The sequence below is a fragment of the Petaurus breviceps genome, unplaced genomic scaffold (genome assembly GCF_028583685.1).
Source record: "Petaurus breviceps papuanus isolate PSGF00001 unplaced genomic scaffold, PetGlider_PUasm1.0 174, whole genome shotgun sequence".
NCBI classification, from domain to species: domain Eukaryota; kingdom Metazoa; phylum Chordata; class Mammalia; order Diprotodontia; family Petauridae; genus Petaurus; species Petaurus breviceps.
Window position 1 is genome coordinate 10,267,549 of NW_027185761.1, and position 18,582 is coordinate 10,286,130.

Here is an 18,582-nt window from a genome sequence, read left to right on the forward strand (position 1 = left end):
TGTATATTCTGCGTGTGTGACAGCTGCTTTGCTCTTACCATTTGATTTGCTCCTTCATTTAAATAGTAAACTTTTTGTTGTAGCCATTATGAGGCTGTAACATTTAGAACAATATATACCAAAGATCCCCAGTGATCATTTGCTGGTGACAGTAGTGATACAGAAAATCACAAATGGGTTGATTGATGTTGATGATATATAATTCTGTGAAGATAAATGAGATCATAATCATAAAGCATTTAACATAGTGCCTGACACTTAGTAAGATGTATGTGTGTGGACATGTATGATGTATGTATATATGTATGTATGTATGTGTGTGTTATATATCTAATACATGTTATTATTAACTATTCCATAGTGCCTGAAGGTTTGCAGAGTGCTTCACAAGTGTCAAATCATTTGATCCTCCCAAAAGAGTGACATTATTGGGTCTGTGTCTAGCAGCTGTGTGGAGGCTGGAAGAGAGAGCCTGGAACTAGGGGAGACAATTAGAAGGCCATTGCAGCTGACGAGGCAAGAGGGGAGAAGGGATGGAAGAAGGGTGATGGCCTGTGGAAAATGGAACTGATTGACAATGGCTTTGTTCCAGATATGGAGTCCAGAGAGCTCATGGGATTGTGTGAATTGAAGCTCAGCATTCCTCCCTTCACCCTCCGGCTGTGTGTTGTCTTTTCCTTTAGCTCCTTGACTTTCAGTGTGGTCAGAGGAAAGAACCAGGATAGTCAGAGATGAATTTTCTCCTAGCACTGAATATTTCTTTGACCCTAATGTCATCCAGTCCCATCAGTGAGCATTTTGTCCCCTTACTTGTTTTCTTCAGTATTTTGGATCTCCTTTACCAAGCCATTGACTCTTTTTTTCACGATTTTCTTGCATCACTCTCATTTCTCATCCAAATTTTCTTCTACCTCTCTTAACTTGATTTTCAAAATACTTTTTGAGCTCTTCCATGTCCTGAGACCAATTTGTATTTTTTTTTTTGAAGGCTTTAGATGTAGGAGTTTTGACTTTGCTCTCTTCTTCTGAGTCTTTGTTTTGATCTTCCTTGTCATCGTAATAACTTTCTGTAGTCAGATTTTTTTCCCCACTGTTTGCTCATTTCCCCAGCCTATTACTTGACTTTTAACTGTTTGTCAAAGCAGGGCTCTGCTTCCAGGGTGGATGGAGCATGTGCTGTCCCAGGCTCCAGGGCTTTCAGTGCATCAATCTAGGGACCTGCAAGTTTTCAGTTCTTCAAGATGTGATCTAGCGAGAGGGGTTTCCTCCTCTCCTGGTCTGGACTGTACTCCATTCCCACCCTGCACAGAGCCTTCCTGCTGCTCTTCTCAGTTGTCTCTGGGCAGAGAGGTTCAGAAACTACCACAGCTACCAGCAGTTCAGTCACCTCAGGCCTGCTGGACTTCACTGCTCTCAGCCTGGTGCAACAGGCCTTTCCTGCCAGCCTTGTAAGTTGTCTTAGCCTGGAGGCTTGTTTCGCTCCATCTTCTTATGGGTTCTGTTGCTCTAGAATTTGTTTAGAGTCTTTTTTTTTTTTTTTTTGCTTTTTGGAGGGCAATTGGGGTTGTGACTTGCCCAGGGTCACATGGCTAGTTTTTTTGTGTGTGAAGTATCTAAGGCCAGATTTGAACTCAGGTCCTCCTGACTTCAGGGCTGGTGTTGGATTCACTGTGCCATCTAGCTGCCCCCTAGAGTCATTTTTAAAGGTATTTGGATGGTTTTAGCTCAGGCGAGTACCTACCTTTACTCTGCCATCTTGGCTCTACCCCCTACTTGTTTTAAAAGCATATAGAGCCACCAATAATCAGGGATTTTTTAAGCACCAACTGTGTGGTAGGTACCCTTATAGACACTGAGGAGACAGACAAAGATATGACTGTCAAACATGGAGATGGAATGAAATGAAGCCACCATCAATTGATTATGTTTTCCAGAGGACGTCACCCTCTTCTATCCTTTTGGCCTGCCTGGCTGCTGTAACCTGCTAAGCATTTCCCCTGTTCCCAGTTCTCTTTGTCCTCTGCAGAGCTGCCTGGTCCAGTCAGTCTTCTGTTCAGCAAGCTCCAGTTGCCCCCTAGACTCTTGATTTTTAAAGCCTTTGGCATTCCAGCTACAACCCACCTCCCCAGGCCCCTGCCCCAACCTCCCTTTGCCATTCTGGGCTCTTGGCTCCAGCCACACTGACCTGTCAGCATTCCATGGCCACCTCCATGCCCTCACATGGGCCAGCTCCCAAAGCCTGTACTCCCCCTTCACCTCCACCTCAGAGAATCCTCAACAAGTGCCCCCTCCAACAGAAGGCCTGTCTTGGCCCCCCTGATTGCTTGTTCCCCTGCAGATTAGCTTGTCTTGATTTCCTATTTCACTTTTCTATGTGTGTGTTGTCTCTCTCCACCCCCAGAACTTCTTTGGAGACAGGCAGCCTCTTGCTTTTGTCTTTGTGTCTTAATGCCTGGCACAATGCCCAGCACAGAAGTGACTTGTTGATCTGGGTGTACTGAACCCTCTTTTGTATACTGTTGTTCACAGGTTGTATTAGTCAAGGCTTGGAACACCAGCATGACACGATGGTCAGTGTCCTAAACTTGGGGTCAGGAAGACACAAGCTTGAATCCTGCCCTTGATACATACTTGCTTCCATGACCTAGTTGCTGAACCTCTCTGAGCCTCAGTTTCCTCATCTTCAAAATGGAAATAATGCCTGTAAAACTCACTTCATAAGATGGTTGTGTGGGGTTTAGGTGAAATATTTTCATGCAAAGCCCTTGCTTTAGTGGTAAAAAAAAGATAGTCAGTGACTATTGCCATGACCAGCAAAGTTTGGTAGTGATTGTATGTCACATCTGAACCAAATGCTACCTCTAATGCTGCAAAACCCTGCTATGATGTCATCCAGCCAATCAGAAGTTTACCCTGACACTAATTGTCCCTTTGTAATGTTCTGTTTTAACATCTTGTTTTCATGGAGCCAGTTAATTACACTAGGCTGGAAATTCCAGAAACACAGATAGTGCTGAGTACTGTGGGACCCTGAGCAAATTGCCTTGGGCTTATTAAAAATGAGGCAGTCATTTACAGGTGCAGGGATTAGGCCTGGGTCAGTCTGGGAAGCAGCTGGCATGTGACTAGGCTGAAATCTATATTGTACAAAGCTGTCATAAACCCTACTGTCTAGATGAGGTTATTTTGCCCAAGACCAGAGTTTATTAATTGTCTCCACTTTGTCCTCATTTAAAAAGAAAGCTTCATTAAAATACTTTCATGGGAAGGATGAATTACCATCTCTATATTTACTGTATCAGGTACAGCACATCCCACATAATAAAACAAGCTGCTTTCACACATCATAGATCTGTCTGCTGATAGGTCAAGTGATGATGGATGATTTGGCTTCGTTAAATTAAAATATTGCTGACCTGACTGGAATAGATAGAAGACTGGACCCATCCTTGTGTGACAGGAGAGCATAGATGTACCATACACCCCAAAGGGCCGTCTCGTTTGCACTTATAAGTTGATCGCTTTTTAGATTCAGTTTTGAAATAGTTGGTACTTGACAGTTGATCTTAAGGTTTCTGACCATCAGCAGTACTGCCACACTTCTGGAAACCAGGTAGCCCTCCACAGCCACCAGTGGGGCTGTTCATGCACCATAGGCACTGGCCAAACAGTGCTGTTTGTAAGAGGAGGTGTACATCAGGGCCAGTGCCAAGCTTCCTGGCACAGCTGGTTTTCATCCATTCTCACCTAGGGGGCTGAAAGACATTTGCTTAGATGTACTAGGAGAACACGTTCCTGATGTGTACATGTGCACATACACATACATGCACACTCACACATATATCCCTTTTTTGAAGTGTCCTTTTGAACTTTCATGATTTGGGAAACTGCTTCCTGTACTAAGAATCTTTTTAACCTCATTTGCCAAGTTTAACTTTTTCAGAATCCTAGAGTATTTCTTAAACTAGGTCCCTAAATCATAGGTTCAAAATATTAAAAACCAGTTCATATACATTTATGTAATTTATAAAAACTGAATAATTTTTATAATCATTTGAAATGACTGGTTTTCTAGCACTCAGAATTTCTTTGCATAAAGTAAGATTCTGCTGAGGAAGTTGCTTGAGACTTAGAGATAAAGTAATTTGCCCCTCTTTACCTAGCTTTGGAAATGCCAGGGAACAGCCTTGAACTCAGATCTACCTAACTCCAAGGCCAGCACCTATCTGGGTAGGGTATTCCTTGTGTGGAAGCTCCACTGGGATCTCTCATTTATAGCTTTAGAGAACTGCCTTGGGCACTGAGAGGTGAGATGGCTTATCCTTGACCACACAGCTAGAACAGGTGAGAGACAGGACTTGTGCTCAGGTCTTTCTTTTTTTTTTTAATCAAATGCTTTCCGCAAGATTTCGAGTTACAAATTTTCTCCCCGTTTTCCCCCTGCCCACCACCCCAAAATAGCAGTCCCACAGGATATCCCCTCCTCCAATCTGCTCTCTCCCATATCTTCTCCCATACCCCCTCCGATTTTCTGTGGATCTCTATGTCCCAGTGCCTGTATATCTTATTTCCCAGTTACATGTAAAATAATATTAATAATAGTATATATATATATATATATTTATAACATTTGATTTTAAAACTTTGAATTCCAGATTCATTCCCTTCCTCCCTTGTCACCCACCCTTACTGGGAAGAAAAGCAATTCAGTATAGGTTGTAATGTGTAGCCATGCAAACCATTTCCATAGTTGATATATTGTAAAAGACTGACTATATTTCCCTCCCACCTATCCCACCTCCTACTTGTTCTACTCTCTACTTTGATCCTGTGCCTCTTCAAAAGTGGGTGCTTCCAACTTTCCTCCCCCCGAGCCTGCCCTCCCTTCCATCATCCCCCCTCTCATCCCCTTCCCCCCTACTCTCCTGTAGGGTGAGATACACTATTTAGTGTGTATGTCATTCCCTCCCTAAGCCAAATTCAATGACAATAAGGTTGACCTTGTTGCCTTCCTGTTCTTCCCCTCCATTGTACCCATTTTCCCTTGTCTCTTCTATATGAGATAGTTTACCGCATTCTGTCTCTCTCCATCTCCTCTCATTATATTCTTCTCTCACCTCTTAATTTGACCTTTTAAGTATCATCCCTTCCTATTAAAGTCCTGTGCCTTCTATCTATGTATGCCTGTACACATATATACACACATTCACATATGTATTCATATGCCCCTATATCCTTCTATATAGACATATATATGTGTGTGTGTGTATATATATATATACATTTCTATTCCCTTCAGCTATTCTCATAGTGAGAAAAGTTTCATAAGTTGCAATTATTATGTAAATAGTAACTTTGATAAGTTCCTTATGATTTCTTTTCCCTGTTTACCTTCTCATGTTTCTCTTGCTTCTTGTATCCGAATGTCATATTTTCTATTCAACTCTGGTTTTTTCATCAAGAATGAAAGTCCTCTATTCTAATGAATTACCATATTTTCCCCTGAAACATGATACTCAGTTTTGCTGGATAGGTGATTCTTGGTTTTAATCCCAGCTCCTTTGACCTCCAGAATATTATATCTAAGCCCTTTGATCTTTCAGTGTAGAAGCTGCCAGATCCTGTGTTATCTGATTGTGTTTCCACAATATTCAAATTGTTTCTTCCTGGTCGCTTGTAATATTTTCTCCTTGATCTGGGCACTCCGGAACCTGGCTATAATATTCCTAGGAGTTTTCTTTTTGGGATCTTTTTCAGGAGGTGATTGGTGAATTCTTTCAACCTCTCCTTTGCCCTCTGGTTCTAAAACATCAGGGTAATTTTCCTTGAGAATTTCTTGAAGGATGATTTCTAGGTTCTTTTTCTGATTGTAGCTTTCAGGTAGTCCGATAATTTTTAAATTATCTCTCCTGGATCTATTTTCCAGGTCAGTGGTTTTCCCAGTGAAATGTTTCACATTTCCTTCTATTTTCTCATTTGTTTGGATCTGTTTAATAGTATCTTGATTTCTCATAAAGTCACTAGCTTCCATTTGCTCCAATCTAATTCTGAAGAAATGATTCTCTTTAGTGAACTTTTGAGATTCTTTTTCTATCTGGCAAATTTGGCCTTTTAAGGCATTCTTCTCCTCATTGGCTTTTTGAGCCTCTTTTGCCATTTGAGTTAGTCTATTTTTTAAAGTGTTATTTTCTTCAGTCAGATTATTGACTCTCATTTCATAATTTTCTTGCATCATTCTCATTTTTCTTCCCAATTTTTCCTCCTTTTCTCTTATTTGGTTTTCAAAATCCTTCTTAAAGTCCTCTATGGCCTGTAACCAGCTCGTATTTTTCTTGGAAGCTTTTGGTGCAGGAGTTCTGACTTTATTGTCTTCTTCCTGTTCCATGCTCTGATCCTTTTTGTTCCCAAAAAAGGAGTGTAAAGTTGGGTTGCGCTGTTTGCTTTGCTTCCTTGCCTGCTCATGTTGCCACTCAATTACTTGACTTTTGGGCTTTTTGCCACAGTAGGACTTTGCTTCCAGACAGGGGAGCTTCGTCCCAAACACTGGGGTTTTCTCAGCTTCTGAAGGAATAATTGGGTGCCCTCTCTGAAGCCTCCACACACTCTGGAAAGCTGGTCACACACCCCAGGACCTCCACCCTAGATAGCAATCCAGATCTAAGCAGGTTAAAGCAAGAGCAATTACCCCTCAGACTGGTCACTTGGGCCCCCTACAGTCTGCAGGCCAGGAACTGAAGCTTCCACATGGTGGTGCGCAGCTGCAGGGCCTCAGTGGCTTCTCACCCCAGAGGCAAAGGCCTATCACACTCCCAAACTACTGAATCCCAAAGGCCACACTGTACTGACCTCTCACTTTGTTCTTAGCATCTATGGGTTGATAATTCTGGAAACCACCACAGCTGCTGGTGATCTGAAGTCCCTCCAGCTGGAAACTGCTCTCTCCTCCCTGGAGCTAAGACCTCCAGCTCTCATGGGGCTGGGGTCGGCTCCCAGAGCACTCTTCTGGCCCCTTCCTGCCAGCCTGCCAAGCTGTCCTCAGCAGGAGGTTAGCTTCTCTGTGTCAGTTTGTGGGTTCTGTAGCTCCAGAGTTTCTTCAGAGTCACCTTTTACATGAATTGAAGGAGGTGGGAGCCGGAGAGTGCTGTTTCTACCCCGGCATCTTGACTCCGCCCCCTCCCCCCTCAGGTCTTTCTGATTCTAATGACAATCCTTAATGCAATATGCTGTGCTAGCTCATAGATACCATGTTAAATACTTGCTTTAGAAGATTCATCTGCAATGCCTGTGTTCCACTAATTTTGAAGATACTGTATAATTGTGGTATGTTGTTCGTATTCATTTTTAATAACTCTGTGTTTATACATTACATAGCATGTATAATATGTGTGTATTCTCTCTAAACCAAACTAAATCTTTACATTGTAAGATCTCTCAAATTTGTAATTCGCTATAGATGGTCTTATTCTTAAATTCTTAAATAGTGAGCATTGAATTTTATATTTGTAAGTATAAGTAATGTTTTATCAATAGTTTAATTTTAATATTTGAGGTTAGTTTTTTTAGGTCTTATTGATATTGCTTCATGGGTGAAACAGGGACTTCCAGATATTCCTCTTTGTGAATGATATTGTTTTGTTACATCTAGCCCAGCAATTTTGTAGAGCTTTCCAGAAAAGATCTATAACCAGCCATTCAAGAATTTGGCTTGATCATTCATACAATAATGACCAAGTAGATAAAAAAAATACATATTGCTTAGATTATAATGTGCATTTGGATCAACCAACAATCTGTAGAGCATAAAGTTTGTCGGTATGTCTATCTGAGACTGACAGTATAGATGGACAAATTGAACCCATAGTTGAACAGGAAGAGGACGGTAGGCTGGATTGCCTTCATTAAATTGCAGAGTTCTCTTAATGACTCTAAGCTTCCTCCAGAAATAAAACTGCTTGATACCAGTAGTCTACTGATGCAGCAACCATGACATGCAACATTACTAGAAGTATTAAACATACATATCACCCAGAGGGCAAAGGAGAGGTACATGGTGGGGTGAGTAAGCTCCAGCATGTTGGCAATGAGGAACTTCGAAGAAGAGCAAGAGCAAAAGCTATTGTGAAGAAAATGTGTGATGGGAAGAGAAGATGGGCTCACACTGCGAACTGTGATCAGAGTGCAGGATGAATGACTGCTGCGTAACTAGTCACAGCAGCTTGTTGGGCAGGGGAGTGACATGGTCACATCTCTACTTCAGGAAAACCACCTTGGCAGCGGAGTGGATGATGGATTAGAGTGGGCAGGGACTGAGGCCTGGAGACCGATTAGAAGGCTATCGCAATAGTCCAGGTGAAAAGTGATGAGTGACCCTATGAGTAGAGAGAAGGGGGCACATACCAGAGATGTTGTGGAAGGTAGAAACAAGACTAGTTTACAATGTACTGTGAGTGAGGAGTTTTAATATGTAGAGTGTGTGAGGAGTTGAGGAGGAGGTTGCAAGCTTGGGTGACTAGGAGGTTCCTTTGATAATGAGGAAATGGGGAAGAAGGGAAGTGGGCTTTTTTGTGGGGGGAGGAAATAATGAGTTCGGTTTTGGCTCAATTGAGTTTGATATACCTATGGAAGACCCCATTTGAGATGCACAAAAGGGCTGTAGAATATTGAAATAGTCCTTGATCTCAAGTAACTTACAGTCTAATAGGAAATTCCTCCTCTACAGATAAGGGAATACAGAAGATAAATATGTGTACACACACATGCATACATACACACATACATACATACAAAAACCAAACAACTCAAGGGGAAGTGCTAACGGTGCTCAGGAAAGGCCTCAGGAGGGGATACTTTTGCTGATTCATATAGAAGAACATTACAAAAATGAGAAACACACACTGCAGTGGGAGATGCAGTGCCTCATTTGGAATCAGCAAAGAGTTTGTTAGTGATGAACAATCATGAAGGCATCAGCTGTTTTATAGACAAACCGCTAGTTTATTCCATGTTTTCATCAATATCCAAATTTCAGGGAAAAGCCCTTGCACTGACTAATTCATTATAGAGTAATAATTGTTAGGCACCTCACTTTGCAGAACTTTGCAATAAAAGATGCAGGTCTTGCTAATTATTTGGATGTGACAGGATGAGGTAGGTAGGTGGCTCGGTGGATGAGAGCCGTGGCCCTCGAGTCAGAAAGACCTGAGTTGGAATCTGGCCTCAGACATTCATCATCTGTGTGACCCGGGGCAAGTCACTCATCCTCTCGTTGGTGAAGGAAATGAAAAACCACTCCAGTATCTTTGCCAAGAAAATCCCATGGATGGTATGGTTCATGGGGTCACAGAGAATTGGCATGAAAGACTCAACAGCAACAACAAAAACAAAAGGATGTTCTTATCTTAAAAGATGCAAGAATATACAAATCTACTTGGTTTTGGTTTGTTTTGTTTTGTGTTTCTGCAAGATAGGACTTACCCCTAAAATTCTTTGGACTTTTGTTAGTGCTGAGTATGAGTTCACACCTCATTGTTAGAGATTGAAAGTTGTAGGGGAGGGGCAACCAGGTAGCACAGCAAGTAAGAGCACTGGCTCCAGTGTTGAGAAGACCTGGAGATGGAATCTCAGGCTCAGACACTTAGCACCCACCCGGAAACACCTGGCCGTGTAACCTTGAGCAAGTTACTTAACCCCAATTGCTTAGGGGCAGCCAGGTGGCTCAGTGAGTAAGATGTCCAGTGTCAGGATGACCTGGATCAAATCCGGGCTCAGATACTCAGCACCACACCCAGAAATAACTGGCCATGTAGCCTTGAGCAAGTTACTTAACCCTGATTGCTTTTAAAAAATAAAGAAAGAAAGAAAGAAAGTTGTAGGGGATGAGGAGTGCTGTGAGTGTTAGGTTTTTCCATTTGAGTTCATGAAAAATCAGACTTTTCTCTGCCTTAGATTTCTCCTAAAACATTATGTAAAAAACGATATGGTGGCCAGGGAGGAAATGAATTGAATTGAATTTACTAAAGCCAGTTTTAAAAACATGAGAGAGGTATGGCTTATTACTTAAAATCTTCTGATTGCCAGAAGGGAGAAAAAAAAAAGCCTCTACTGCAATGCTAATATATCTGTTACCATGAGAAATAATGTGAATACAAAAATGAAATCTTCCTATAAACATCTATTACATGCCATTTGGAATAATAGATGCAATTATAACAGACTGCAGCATTGTGAGGAGTTTAACCACAAGCGATTAGTGTTCATCCTAATATATGCTTGCTTTATAACACATGGGGGCCTCCTTGTTTGTGCAAATTGCCTAGCTTGTAGAACAGAAGCATTTTCCTTCCAACTGCAATGCAATCACTATAAATAAGTCTCAGAACCAGGGCCACTAGGCATCTTGTAAATATGCCTGTTCTTCCCACTGCCTTGTGGTTTCTGGGCTTTTTTTTCATGTTGTGATTAAATAAAGGTCATAAATCCTTTTTCAAATTTTTATGGCAAAATGTAAATAAGTAAATCAAAGAAAATAAAGGCTTGATAGGAAGGGGAGGGGAGGAGGATAGGAGGAGAAGATTTTTTTTGAGGGGGGAAAGGCAGGGCAGTTGGGGTTAAGTGACTTGCCCAAGGTCACACAGCTTGTAAGTGTTAAGTATCTGAGGTCAAATTTGAACTCAGGTCCTCCTGACTCCAGGGCCAGTGCTCTATTCACTGTGCCACCTAGCTGCCCCCAAGAAGTTTTTTAAGATGTTTTTTAAAGGGGCATTTTGTCCCCAAATTTTGGTTCAGTATGCTTCTGGGCAACATTAAACCTTTTAGTAACATTTTTGCTATGTAGCATCATTAGAATGAAGTGTATGTATTTGGGGGTAGGAGGATACTATCTTTTTGTTTGAGTCATTTAAGAGAAGGAGAGTTGTCTAATGAATAAGTTTGAGTTTAGATGCCAGTGGTCAGCTCATTATCCTCTTGGGCAAATGATAAACATAGGAAAGAGAAGAAATTGTTCAGAATGCTGACTTGTTTAGGAATCTGCCCACATGGTTTCTGCAGGGGGATGCTGCTAGATGTCAACTAGGGTATAGTTTAAAACAAAACCAAAGTCATCCTTAAAAACATTTGCATCCTAGTTAGTCCTTAAAGCTAGTGGGTGGGGGTGGGGGTAGAATAGAAGGTGAAAAGAATTGTGCAACTGCAAAGTTATTGTAGGATTTGAATTAATTAATGAAAAATATCCATTAAACCCTAACACAAGACAGCCCTTGCTTTCAAAGAGCTCACTTTCTGATAGAGAAAGAAGAAAGACATGGGAGGGTTAGGCTTCAGGGCAGATGGAGTACAAAGGCAAAGCAGAGGGTAAGGCAGCTAGGCCTAGAATCAGGAAGACCTGAGTTCAAATTTGGCCTCAGACCCTTAGGAACAGTTTGACCCTGGGTAAGTCACTTAATTTCAGTTTGCCTTAGTTTCCTCATCTCTAAAATGGGGCTAATAATGGCATCAACCTTCCACAGTTGTGAGGATCAAGTGAGGTAAGTTATATAAAGTGTTTAACACAGTCCCTGGCACATAGTAATCACTAAATAAATGTTAGCTGTTATTATTAGTGTCATTCCCATGGATAAAACCACATCCTTTGAACCCTCTGATGTTCCCAAGGAGACTTTCTTCTCTGTGTGTGTCTGGTGGCTGTACCTGTAGAGAAGGAAGAGTTTTCATTATCACAGGGTTTGCTCCCCTGGCCCTTGACTTCAGGTGCTGGGCTAGAAGCAGGGTTAGTGGGTTTGGTTGTATGGAAAGCTGTGCTACTTTGGGAGCTCCCGAGCTTTCTTGCCATTGAAGGATACTGGGTGCTAGTTGGCATTGCTGGTAACAGACATGGCACACCTTTTCTCCACAAAGATTGATGGCCACAGGGACAGACTAGAAACAAGGCCAATCTTCTAGAGGCTGTTGCATTTCTCAGGACTTTGGAGCACAGAATCTTGGGCTTGTGTCTATTGGGGTTCGAGGGGAAGTGGTGGTGATTTGGCATGCTTGGCGCACAGAGCCCCCATCCTTCTCTCAGATTGTCTTGCTGGTTCAGCTAGGCCAATTTCCCAGCTACCATGTTGGTGGGAGGGGCAGGCAGATTCACAGTAAATCTTTCCTAGAGAAGAGCTGGTTGAAGGACTGGGAGACTGGGGTCACTTTACCCATTTAATGTTACTGCATAGAGAGATCCTAATGTTTTCCTAGAAGAGTTATCTGCCTCACAGGATTGTTAATGAAATTCAAATAAGTTTTTACATTTCCCAGCCATCGCTATAACCCCTTGGACTACTCATCTGGGACAGAGGACTTAGGTGAGCCTTGCTCTGCCTCATTTTCCCCAGAACCAGGCCTGAAGACTGTTTTTGAGCCTTCATCATACCATCCCACCCCCACCCCCCCCATTTGTCTAACTTCCCACTTTCTAGCTCCCCTCATTAGACAGAAAGCTTATCAAGGGCCAGGACTGGCTTGCGTATTTGTCTTTGTTTCCAGTGGAGTGCCTGGCATAAAGTAAACTCTTAATAAATTAGCTAACTAGTTAGCTATCAGCTCTGTAAGGAGGCATTGCAAGGGTTCATTTTCTGTTTAACAGATGAGCAAACTCTAGAGGGAAAAAGCATCAGACAAGGAGTCAGAAGACCTGTCAAGTCTCAGCTCTGCTCCTGACCCACCAACTTTGTCACTGGAAAATTAACCATTATTTCTGGGCCTCGTTTCTAAATTGAGGTTGTACTAGATGATTTCTAAGGTTCCTTCCAGCGCCAATAATCAGTGACTCTGTGAAGCTCATTCAGAAACAATAAAGGATTGGCTCATAGTCCCATGGCTGGTGAGGCTGATATAGGCCTCAGAACCCAGGTTTTCCAACTCCAGTGTGGTGCTTTTGTACTTTGTAAAGCACTTCATGAACACAAGCTAGGCTAAAAACTAGTGGAGAAAAAAAGGCAGTTGTTTTCATTGGTGCCTGTAAAGCCACACACTAGTAGCTTTTCAGAGGACTGCTGCTGTGAACAGCTTTTAAGGTTCTGATTACATAGTATAGTGAACTCTATTTATTCAATAATAAATCAGAGCAAAATATTTACAGCATTCATAATGTTACATCTTATCACAGAAAATCAAAATACAGCATTCACTATGTCACAACTCAACAACTTATCACTAAAATGGCCACATAGTTTTTGCCAAAGTGGTCACATAGTTAAACAAAATATATTCTTTTTGTCAATCACAAAATCCTTAATTCAATCACAGAGTACAAAAGTCAATGTTCTTGTCACAGTAAATCATAATCTCCCTAGTCAGTACACAGTATCCAAGTAAAGTCTTCTTTTATCTTGACTCGAGGCTGGCTCTCAGCTTCCATGGTTCCTCCTCCATAGTCCCAACTCCGACTGTTACCTGGGTTCAAAGGCAGGCAGCTCCCAGTTCTTTGTCCAGCTCCTCATCCAGTTCTTCATCCAGTTCCTGTTCCATATTGAAGTTCACAGTGTCCAGTCCACCTCAAGTCCTTCACAGTTCCTGTTTCTGGGAAGGCAAAGCCACAATAATATTCATATTACATTGCTGGCACCATCATCAATTCACTATCTGCCTGTGAAATCAACCCAGACCCACCAACAAGGTCTGAGAGCTCAACACAAATCATCAACATAGAAATCAACACAAACAAGGTCCAAGAGGTCAGCACAAATCATTAGTAAAGTCCCAGGACCTCCAAAACCCTCCTCCAGGACTTCTGTAAACACACAAGTAGAAAATCCTCTTTCAGGGCTTCCAGGAAGGTCCCAGGGCTTTTGTACAAAGTATTACAAACAAACATCAACACAGAAAGAGCAGACAAACAGAGTGCCAGGATACCACAAGTTTTCTCCTTCTTGACTCTGTCCCCACAAGAGTCCTCTTCTCAGTTCTGTTGTCTCTAGCCTGGGCCTCTCCTTATATATGGTCATTAGCTCCTCCCCTTCTTGTTGCAGGAGTTCATGAGTTGTAGGGTTCACAAGTTATGGGGTTCACACATTCTGTTTCTTAACAGACTTGATACTAGGCTAAAAAGAAACTTGAACTGAAACAAGGTGTTAGTTCAATAGCTGAAACAAGGTGTGAACTACTTCTGTGCTTGCCATTACAGAGCCCTAGAATGAATAGTTTCTATGTTCTTCTTAGCAAAAAAAAAATCATTTAAAAAATGTCTTGCTGCATAATTCTTTCCTCCCTCTTTGCTTGGGTTTTCAGATCAACTCCAGTTTTACAAAGAGGATCCAGACCAAAATCAAGGACCTCCTGCAGCAGATGGAGGAAGGCCTGAAAACAGCTGATCCTCATGACTGCTCTGCTTACACTGGATGGACAGGTAAGCCTCGAGCACAGCACTTGGGGGTCTCTCTTATCTGTTCCTTTTGCAAGATTTTTAGTCTCTCTCCTTTTAAAAAAATTAAGTATTTATTTGTAAATAAGAGTTTGAGATGAGCACTTCTTATACCTCAAGGTGTTAAAAAAATGTAAGTTGTCATTGCTTTGAACTGATTCTTTGTTGATCAAGTGCATTAGGCTTGTACAAAGGTCTTTTGTGCCTTAAGGATTTTTGATTAGGTAATCAACACTTGAACTTTGTTCATTAAAAAAAAAAAATCTCTTTTTAGCCCTTCAACTACCTGCCCATACTGACATTTTATAATAATCCCACCACAGTAGCAATAGTTTGATCTCTGATCTTTGAGGCAGAGTAAGACCTGAGTTAGGGTTCTGACTGTCATTTACTACCTTTGTCTATATATTGTACAAACCTTTTTACCATTGTGTGCCTTAATTTTTTCTTCTATCAAATGGGGATAATAATACTTCCCTCCCACAGTTTTTGTGAATATCAAATGAGATAATGTCTGTGAGATCACTTTGTAACTATGAATATAAGTTTTTAAAAACAATAACCGTCAACTTGTCTCCCCTACCCCAATGCCTTTGTGGCTCATTATGGTTGTGAATGGATTTTTTTGGTGATTAAGCAATAAGCTACCCTCGTATGCCCATCTACACTAGTTTAGAAGTGAGTGAAATACTGAGCCCATCTTTTGAAAACAGGACATTTGAATCTGTTCATTAATAGATGAAAACAACCAATATTAGCTGTTGGAGAGCAAGAATTCTTTGGAGCAGGGATTTTTAACCTTTAGCAGTCTAGGGAAGACTGTGGAGCCCTTCTTAGAATATTTCTTTTAAAGATTAGTAATTAATAAATGTTATATTTCAGTTAAAGGTTAGTGAAAAAATGTTTTTTGTGCCTCCAAACTCACAGACCTCCTGAAATCTATAAATGGATTAGATTAAGATTTGTCCTGGGATCTTTCCTTTTTCTAGATTCTAATATTCCACTGACTCACTATGTAGGTACCTATTTCATGTATATGTAGTAGTAATTCATTCAGCTCAATGATGGAACAAAGGAAATCAGGATAAGGTCTTTGTTCTCAGACAATGTCAAGCCTAGTTGATGACAGTGAGGAAGAATTTAAGAAATAGCCATAGATATTGGCAAGAATTACTCCATGTCTTACAGACTTAGCAGTGTCTGGCTTTCTACTGACAGAATTGCTGATCACTATAACATAATCAAAACCTTTTAGTCCTTTAAGAAGATTATAAACCTGTAGACTGAATTTAATATGTAAACACAGCAAATGCTACGCCAAGGACAAAAGCTTTGATTGACGTACAGATTAGAATCCAATGGAAAAACCCCTTAAGTACCTTCCAACATTAAGGTTCTTGGATTCTGTTATATTTAAAGATGGAACAGAGACCATCTAAATAAAAAAAAAAACCAATGTTTTCAACACATTAGCAATATGTTTAGCTCTAATGTTTCTGGCAGTTAAGGGATAATGGGTACGATTTTGGTTTTAAAATTTACAGTTGACACAAACTGGAAGGGATGATTGACACATTTGTCAAAAGAGTCAGGTTCCAGAAATATCCCTTTGGGCTTCATCTACTCAGATAACTCAAACAGCCAGCATTTATGCTGTAACTATTCTTTGTCAGGTATTGTGCCTGAGTGCTGGGGATACAGAGACAAAAATGAAACAGTCCCTGCCCTTAAGTAGCTTACTTTCCATTTGGTGAGACAACATGTGGACATGGAAGTTTATAAAAACAAATATGTAACTCAGAGAGGAAGCCCCAGCAGCCGAATTAGGGGAGAGGGCAGGAGAGCACAGGAAAGGCTTCATAAAAGAGCTGGTATTTGAGCTGGGCTTGGGAGGACACCAGGTCCTAAGAGGTGCAGGTGAGGAGAGAGACCATTGTAGGTGCAGAGGTTGTGCACAGACTTGATCAGGGTGCAAGTTTCTGTGGGAGTTGCAACCAAAGATCCAGTTTGACCAGACTGGAGAGGATGCGGAGTGGACTAAGACAGTTAAGGCTGGAAAGGTGACTTGGGGGCCAGATTGTAAAGGACTTTAATCACCAGTGTTTATTTGATTCTAGAAGGAATAGAAAGGCACTAACATTTACTAAGAAAGGGAGTGACTTGATCAGCTCTATCCTTTAGCACTGGCAGCTGTGTGGAGGAGAGAGACTTGACTTGTGGAGACCAGTTAGGAGGCTGCTATAATATTCTAGATACGACTTTATGAGGGCGTGAACTAGAGTAGTACCCTTGAGAATGGTAGAAGGGGAAGGGTGCAAGGAATGGTGCAGAGATAAAACTGCCAAGGTTTGACATGTTGAGTCTGATATGTCTATAGGACACCAAATGTGAAATGCCCAGCAAGCAGTTGGTAATGCAGGAAATGGAGCTCAGCAGCTTGGTGTATGGATGCAGTCATCTGCATAGAGAGGGCAACTGAAGATATCAAGATAGCCAGATTACTAGGGGTTGAGAAGTGAGTGAGAGGAGAGGAAGTGAAGACAAAGAGTGTGTCAAAGGGAGGCTTGGTATAGGATAATAGCTTGAAGGGTTGATAGAGTCAAATGGGGATGGGGATGTGTGATTAAAACTTGGGGAGGTCTGGACATTTGTAGGCAATAGGAAATGAACTAGTAGATAGGGAAAGATTCAAGAGGGAAGGAGGGGGTAATTATGGGAACAGTCTGCTGGTAGAGACAGGAAGAGGATAGGGTCCAATTAGAGGCTTTGGCCATGGTGAGAAAAGGTTCCACATCTTCATTAGAGAGTAGAGTTAAAGAATAGAAAATGGAGCTAATGGCAAAGGGGCTGAGATATAGAGTAGTGGAGAAAGAGCTCAGAGTTGATACCCCCTTTTCTTTTTAAGGTATGAGGTGAGGGTGCTCTGCTGAGAGCAGGCGGGAGAGGCAAGGAATCTGGAGGAGTGAAAAAAAGTGCTTGAAGCAGCCACTATGAGAAGTTTCTGGAGAATAAGGAAGGAAGGAATGAAAGATTTTCTCTGCTGCAGTGAGGGCCTAGTTGCGATTAACTGATGTAAATTTGTAATTCTAAGCCTTCTACAATTGGGTTAAAAATTAACTTTATATGTGTATAAGGTGGGAGAGGTATTGGTAGGCAGTTGTGTGAGTTTTAGGGAATACATAGCTGACATGGCAGCTAAAAAGGCTTAATATGATCCTAGTCTGTATGAAGATTAGTAACAAGGTAGAGAATGCTGGGCCATAACCCTCAATACTGCCCTGACCATACCACATTTAGAATAGCAGGTTTGCTTTGGTGACACTTTTTAGGAAGGTCTTTAATAAGACAAGGGGCATTGAGAAAAACATTAACCATGAGGACCTGTTCTTGTGAGGATCTTTGAAGGTTAGCCAGGAGCAGAGAAGTTGTGATAATTGGCTTAAAGTGTTTGAAGGCCCAACATATGGAAGTGAAATTAGGACTTTTCTGCTTGGCCTAAAAAAGGGTAGTTTTTGGAAGTTTCAGAGACACAAATTTAGGCACAAACTTATTTCCTAATAATTAGAAGGGAAATCGTACTCAGGGAATTGTAGGCTTCCTGTCACTGGAGGTCACCAAGGAAGGCTAGGCATCTCTCACCAGGTGTGTTGGAGAGAGATTCTTATTTCAAAAAGGTTAGAATGTCTAGGGTCACTTCTAACTTGACAATTCTGTCATTCCTGTCATTCCCCCCCCAAATTAACATAATTTACTATAAAGTGCTGATTATAGTAGTCATGTATTTTTTTGGTCATAAATAAAAATTACTTAGTGCCAACAATAGTAGACAAATGCAGGAGGCCAGACAGACACACAGCAAGGAAAATTGATACCCAATGCCATTATGAACCTAACCTGGTTAAAGTGAGTTTAAATATTAAAGACTAGAGTTCATTGAAGAAGAAATCACTGCAGGGTCAGCTAGCGGCAGCCTCCTCCTTCCCAGCTGCTCTAGTTCGCCTCTGCTGGTCTACAGTCCAGGCATACTCACTCCTTAGTGTCTTACTGGTTGTGTCTGGCATTCAGAGATTCCATGTGACTTTGGGCTCACTGCTCACCCAAAGTTGTATCCTGTGTTAAGAATTTCATTCTCAATCATCTTGAAACAACCTCACCTAGTTAATTTAAGGCTGTTCTAAATAGAACCT

At 41.4% G+C, this 18,582-nt stretch overlaps 1 protein-coding gene across 1 annotated transcript in view; it reads left to right on the top strand.

Annotated features, from left to right (window-relative positions):
- LANCL2 (LanC like glutathione S-transferase 2) overlaps positions 1-18,582 on the top strand; it is a 68,492-nt gene that overhangs the window by 20,957 nt on the left and 28,953 nt on the right. Inside the window, exon 2 of the mRNA XM_069083733.1 lies at positions 14,263-14,380. Within this exon, the coding sequence (XP_068939834.1) occupies positions 14,263-14,380 (118 nt within the window). The remainder of the gene's footprint in view (positions 1-14,262; positions 14,381-18,582) is intronic.